This window comes from Lolium rigidum, chromosome 3 (genome assembly GCF_022539505.1).
Source record: "Lolium rigidum isolate FL_2022 chromosome 3, APGP_CSIRO_Lrig_0.1, whole genome shotgun sequence".
NCBI lineage: Eukaryota > Viridiplantae > Streptophyta > Magnoliopsida > Poales > Poaceae > Lolium > Lolium rigidum.
In genome coordinates this window covers 246112935-246119339 of record NC_061510.1, presented here as the reverse complement: position 1 = coordinate 246119339, position 6405 = coordinate 246112935, and the positions used below count along the sequence as shown (strand labels likewise).

Sequence of the window (6405 nt, the reverse complement as noted above, 5' to 3'; positions counted from 1 at the left end):
GTCACTTGATGTCAACACAGAAAAAGAGCTTCGCGCCGCTCCCTCCAGAACCAAACGGTCGAAATAAAAGCATGGGTGCGCGACCGAATACCACCCAATCTAGCAAACTACAGGCAAAAGATGCGTTGTTCCATTCGCCGGCAGAGTCTTCCGGAAATCAACACTCCGGCTAGATGAAGAGGATCAGCATCCGGTAGGTCTTCATCTTCGCAGAAGAAGAACCCTAGGACCATCACCTTTAAACCCGAAGGAGACGAACAGACCCCCACGCCGCCATCCATTGACCAACGACGACGAAGGAAAAGAGGATCATCCACAAATATAGAGATAAGGAAAAGGGGAGGATCAGTAAACCAAAAGTGCCTAGTAACACCCTGAGTAGTGCCATGGCTAGCAAGCGGGCAGTGAATTGGAGTCATGTTTGCCTTTGAATTCTGTCAAAACGGTCATCGCCGCCAGGCAACAGCCGCAAGGCAGAAGCGGAGAGCCCGTGACTCGTATCCGACTGTTAGAAGACGTACCCAGAGAATACGCCGCCAGCCTTTCGTCATCCGCCTCGGCCGTCCCGTCGCCTTGCCCGCGCACACACGCGGCATTCCGGAAGGTTCTAGAAGGCCCGCCGTCGCCCGCGATGTGCGGGATCTTCGCCTACCTCAACTACTGCGTGCCGCGGGAGCGGCGGTACGTCCTCGAGGTCCTCCTCAACGGCCTCCGCCGCCTCGAGTACCGCGGCTACGACTCCTCCGGCATAGCCGTCGACGCCGACCTCCAGCCGCAGCCGCCTGGTTCCGCGGCGGCGTACGCGGGGGCGTCTCCCATCGTGTTCCGCCAGGAGGGAAAGATCGAGAACCTCGTGCGATCCGTCTACTCTGGTCAGTATCCTCCAGTTCTGCCCCAGCAGCAATTCGTTTCATTTTAGGTTGTTCCCCGCCCAGCGGCAGGACGCCCGTTTGGCCGGGGTTTGTAATCACATTTCGGGAGAAAAAAAAATACTACATGATTGCAGATGCCGTGTACTCATTTTTGGGGTTTGCAACTAAAATTCACATAATTCTGGAACCTCGTAGCTCCAAATGAGATCAATACATTTGGGTCATATAGCTTTTGGGGGGCTATATCAAGCCATGCAGCTTGTAAAATCATTATGCAATTCGTCGCTTATAATTCCTTCGCATTGTTTGCAAGTTCCATACCTCCTGTTGGTTAATTTTTTAATAGTAGAAGCTAAAAAAACTCAAGTACTCTAGCTTTTGTTTGTGTCTGATTTCTAGAGGTTGATGAGAAGGGTGTGAACCTGGATGCCACATTTGCCGTTCACGCTGGAATCGCTCACACCAGGTGGGCCACACATGGCGTGCCTGCCCCAAAAAACAGTCATCCCCAATCCTCTGGTGCTGGCGACGAGTTCTTGGTCGTCCACAATGGCATTATCACAAACTATGAGGTCTCCTTAATTACCCTCTTCTTGGGATATTGAACATACAACTCTTTTGTGTAGTACTTGTTCCTTATTATCTTCAACTATGATGAACTTTTGCTAGTGGAAACATGACGCTATAATAAGTTGCTCCCTGTGTCAAAGTCTCATGTCCTGACTCCCTACACATCGGCTTTCTCCTTTGTGTATCAGTGTATGTATGTTTATAAGAATCAACTTTGTAGTTTCACAGAATCTCAGGTTGTTTGCACCCTATTTGAAGATCTTTTAACAGAGTTGTAATACGTAATGTCAGATATCATGATATGATCATCTGTTTATCAAATATCTATGGCTCAACCATCAGAAAGTTTTATGCATGATGTGAAATTGCCTGACACTATCTCAAGCGAATATGGCATCATATTCTAACCTGATAATGGTGTGTGTTCAGGTTCTGAAAGAGACGCTAATTCGGCATGGCTTCGTCTTTGAGTCTGATACCGACACTGAAGTCATTCCTAAGCTGGCAAAGTTTGTTTTTGACAAGGCTCGTGATGGAGAAGGTATTATGTTATATATATTCTGTAATAGTGTCGTCGTAGCAAATTCTAACAAGATATAACGCTCATGGATTACGAGTCTAATGACTAGTCTAGACTAGTCTATGAGTCCTAACTTGACTGTCGACTAGCTTCTTCGACTTGACTAATTCGAAGAATGGAGCGGTCAAGCGACTAGTTGTGGACTAGTCTAGACTAGTCGTGGTATGAGTCGATCGACTCAATTCAGGGTGGACTACTGTCCAGAGGTGTCGGTGGAAATTAAGAATGAAATCCACAACTTCTTAAATACAAGGAAATTTAGAGCTATGGAGCAATATTTAGACGTGGAGGATGAAGCTGAAGTTCAAAGACATTGTTCACCATCTAGACACGATAATTTGAGGCCTATGCCATGAACTTATAGGTTCTACATTATTATGTTATGTAACTTGTGTTGAACTTATGTCGATTTAGTTACTAAATCTCCTATCTGGTTGAGTATTTTGTACTAGCTACTGCTGTTGTACATATCGACTAGTCGATCAGTAGTCTAGACTAGTCACGACTAGTCTATGAGTCGGTACCCCAACGACTCGGCTCGAGTCCTCGACTCGTAATCCTTCATACCGCTTGATATTGATGTGGTTCATTTCTTCCCTAGTTTTAAGTTATTAATTTGGAGCGGTATACATGGCTAAAAAATTATTTGCCACCTAGGCACCATTATACTATTTGTGGTCACCAAGAAACTTCTTTGGCAACGTTACATGATTAATACTATAGTGCAAGAGCACTCATCATAGCATTGGAAAATAAATAGTTATCGACTGAACGAATCTGTATTAGCTAGTTAAGGAAGTTTTGAGATTTTTTTTATTTTCTCAGGAGATATGACATTTAGCCAAGTTGTTATGGAGGTCATGAGGCAGCTTGAAGGAGCCTATGCACTTATCTTTAAGAGTCCACACTATCCCAATGAGCTGATCGCATGCAAACGAGGCAGCACACTGATTCTTGGTGTTAATGTAGGAAAATAACATCCTTGTATCTTTCTTTTTTAGCTATTAGATATATTTAACTCAAGAAAACATATTGCTGAATTCTCAGTACAAAATTAATTTAAAATTTCAGTTTTGAGATCTTTCTTTCATCCCACTTGCTTTGTTCTGAAAACTGTTTTTTTTTTTTGTGCACGATTATATGGTATGCTTTGTTAGAAGTTAATAAACCCTTTGACATTTGAAGTAGACATATCATGTGTAGCTACCTAGATTTTGTTCTACACTTGTATTGGTACCATGCTCGTCGCTTCCTGCTGAATAGAAAATGGTCAGCACTGATGCAGTGTACAATTTTATTTTTTCATGGCATATAATCTATGATTTTTCTTTTTTTCCTTGAACTCATCACAAGGTCCGAAGTCAAATACTTGATGTGATAACTATTTTGTTTCACACAGTTCAGTATTTCAGGCATGTTAAACCGCGCAGTAGATTGGTAACTGTGTAGTAGATTGATTACAACATACAATTAACTATCCTATATAATCATTTTTAGAAATTTGTGCCTTTCTGTAATTGGTTATTGCAGTCTTGTAGATCGCATATTTCCCCTGCTTCTGTGCTGGACTTCCTATGTTATACAAATGATGACTATTATCTTTCTATGATCAGGAAGTAAGTGGTCAAAACTGTGGGAAGTCATTCAACAATGTCAAATCCCTGGCAGCAAATGGAAACCCCAGAGAATTCTTCTTCTCCAGTGATTTATGTGCTATTGTAGAGCATACCAAAAACTATTTAGCTATTGAAGACAATGAAATTATTCATATTCAGGTACTCTTTCTTTACTTGAGTTCTTCATCTGCTAGTCTGCCGGTGTTTCCTTTTTATATTTCCCTCTATATTTAATTATTATGGTTTTAGAACATCCTTTTCTTCCGGACCACAGTTTATCTAATCTCCATTAGTTCTTTACTCACCTGCTACCATGATGTCTGAGAAATATAACTCACTACCTTAATCTGTTGTATTTTCGCACCGTTCTTCTTTCCAATGAATGAAAAAGGGATGACCAACACTCACTATGTGCAGCAATTCTTTTGTTTCTTCCACGACCCTTATACTTGACATATTACCCAAGTTTTAAGATTGTGTACACTACAGGATGGTAGTGTGTCTATCCTTAAGTTTGACCGGGAAAAAGAGAAGCCAGCATCTGTGCAACGAGCATTGTCTGTTCTTGAAATGGAAGTTGAGCAAATAAAGAAAGGAAGCTATGACCACTTCATGCAAAAAGAAATCCATGAACAGCCGCATTCACTCACAACAACGATGAGGGGTAGACTGAAGAATAGTGGGGTTATTTTAGGTGGGCTGAAAGAACATCTCAAAACAATTAGGCGGAGTAGAAGAGTAATCTTTATTGGGTGTGGTACTAGTTATAATGCTGCCTTAGCTGCACGACCTTTGGTGGAAGAACTTACTGGTAAGTCGAATCAGGCTGTCCAGTTGTATTGTCATGATATGGAAAAGTTTGATATCATGAGCACAATAAGCATTTAGCAGGTTGTCTTTTCAATTTTATTTTTCCACCACAGGTATTCCTGTTACTATGGAGGTTGCAAGTGACTTGCTTGACAGACAAGGCCCCATCTACAGAGAGGACACTGCAGTTTTTGTGAGCCAGTCAGGGGAGACAGCAGACACCCTCCTAGCTCTTGAATACGCACTAGAAAATGGGGCACTTTGTGTCGGCATAACAAATACCGTCGGAAGCACGCTATCAAGAAGAACACATTGTGGAATTCATATCAATGCTGGTTGTGAGATTGGTGTTGCCAGCACGAAGGTAGGTCTCAAGACATTTTCATGTTGCAATACTTTTCCAAATTTAAGCCATCGTTTCCTAACAGTCAGAATCTTGCAATCTTGCAGGCTTATACAAGTCAAATAGTAGTTATGGCGATGATGGCAATGGCTATTGGATCCGACCAGTTATCAACTCAAACTAGAAGGGAATCTATCATCACTGGTCTTTCAAGTCTTCCAAGTATGTTGAATTGAATCAACAATGTACCACGTAGTCAAGCAAATTGCAGTTTATCGGACACCATTTGAAACACTGTTTATATCATTTTACGATGCAGGTCATGCCAGTGAAGTTCTCAAACTTGATTCTGATATGAAGGAACTTGCATCTTCGCTGATTGACTCTGAATCACTCCTTGTTTTTGGAAGAGGATATAACTATGCCACGGCCTTAGAGGGTGCTCTCAAAGTTAAGGAGGTCGCACTGATGCACAGCGAAGGCATGCTTGCTGGTGAGATGAAACACGGGCCACTAGCACTGGTGGATGAAAACCTTCCCATCGTTGTGATCGCAACACGCGACGCGTGCTTCAGGTAAGTGCTTTGAACATAGCTAGATCTATTTTTGTTTTCTGTGGAAAATTCTTGTCATCTGATAATGTTTTTCCTTCTCAACCTCCTCTTACAGCAAGCAAAAGTCAGTGATTCAGCAGCTCCTTTCTCGCAAGGGGCGACTGATCGTAATGTGCTCGACGGGGGACATATCCACTGTCGTTCCTAGTGGATCCTGCAGAACGATTCAAGTTCCAGAGGTCCCCGACTGTCTCCAGCCAGTGATCAACATAATTCCATTGCAGGTTTGTGCAGACTTTTATTTGTTCTGTACATAGAATATCCCAAAACCTCTATTGCACTTTGTGGCATTTATTTGATTTTCATTTAACGATTAGTTCTTTTAATTTTCTTGATTCAGTTGCTGGCATACCATCTTACTGTTCTTCGCGGATTCGATGTTGACCAACCAAGGAATCTGGCCAAGAGCGTGACTACACAGTAATCATAGAATTTTCATTAAAACAGAACCACATGCACACAAAAATTAAGAGTACTTACATAGTCATGCAGACACAAAGTAAAAGAAATCATAATCTCCGGAGAAAGAAAAGAAAAAGAAGGAAGTATACGCCTCAGGGCTGTCTAGGGCGCCAGCTGCCAAGCTATTGTTTCACATTGTTACCGTGGTGCAATTTATTTTTCTGGATAATTAAGCAGGATGCTTGATAGCTTTACAACATGTCGATTGGTCAACTGTTTGTGTAATGTACATGTATATATATGCTATTATTTTTTTTAAACGAAGCCTAAAGTTTTGCCTTACCGATTAATTAAGAAGAAAATTAATTAGCAAAAAACAGGGTTAAAACCATACAACAAGGCTAAAACCTAACACCACAGGGCCACACCTACTCTAGATCCATGAACAATATGACCACAACAACTCCCGTCTAAGACAAGGCAAATGCAACCAAAGGTGCCAATCACACAAACACAAGACAAAGGGTGACCTGCCGCGCCAAACTAGCCTGTTTTCTAACATTGCCGAAGAAAAGACGTCGCAACCGCTATGAGAGGA

At 42.1% G+C, this 6405-nt stretch overlaps 1 protein-coding gene across 2 annotated transcripts; it reads left to right on the top strand.

The window, feature by feature from the left end:
• Nucleotides 1-592: 592 nt before the first annotated feature.
• Nucleotides 593-6103, top strand: LOC124699253 (glutamine--fructose-6-phosphate aminotransferase [isomerizing] 1-like). 2 transcript variants are annotated; one of them, XM_047231582.1, is made up of 11 exons: nucleotides 593-872; nucleotides 1272-1444; nucleotides 1872-1983; nucleotides 2851-2987; nucleotides 3636-3797; nucleotides 4128-4449; nucleotides 4562-4812; nucleotides 4899-5013; nucleotides 5111-5366; nucleotides 5461-5629; nucleotides 5746-6103. In XM_047231582.1, the coding sequence occupies exons 1-11, from the start codon at nucleotides 632-634 to the stop codon at nucleotides 5827-5829; spliced, it is 2022 nt and encodes a 673-aa protein (XP_047087538.1). In that variant the 5' UTR covers nucleotides 593-631; the 3' UTR covers nucleotides 5830-6103. The 2 variants fall into 2 exon arrangements, with proteins under 2 accessions (XP_047087538.1, XP_047087537.1); XM_047231581.1 differs by having other exon boundaries at nucleotides 2848-2987.
• Nucleotides 6104-6405: the final 302 nt, after the last annotated feature.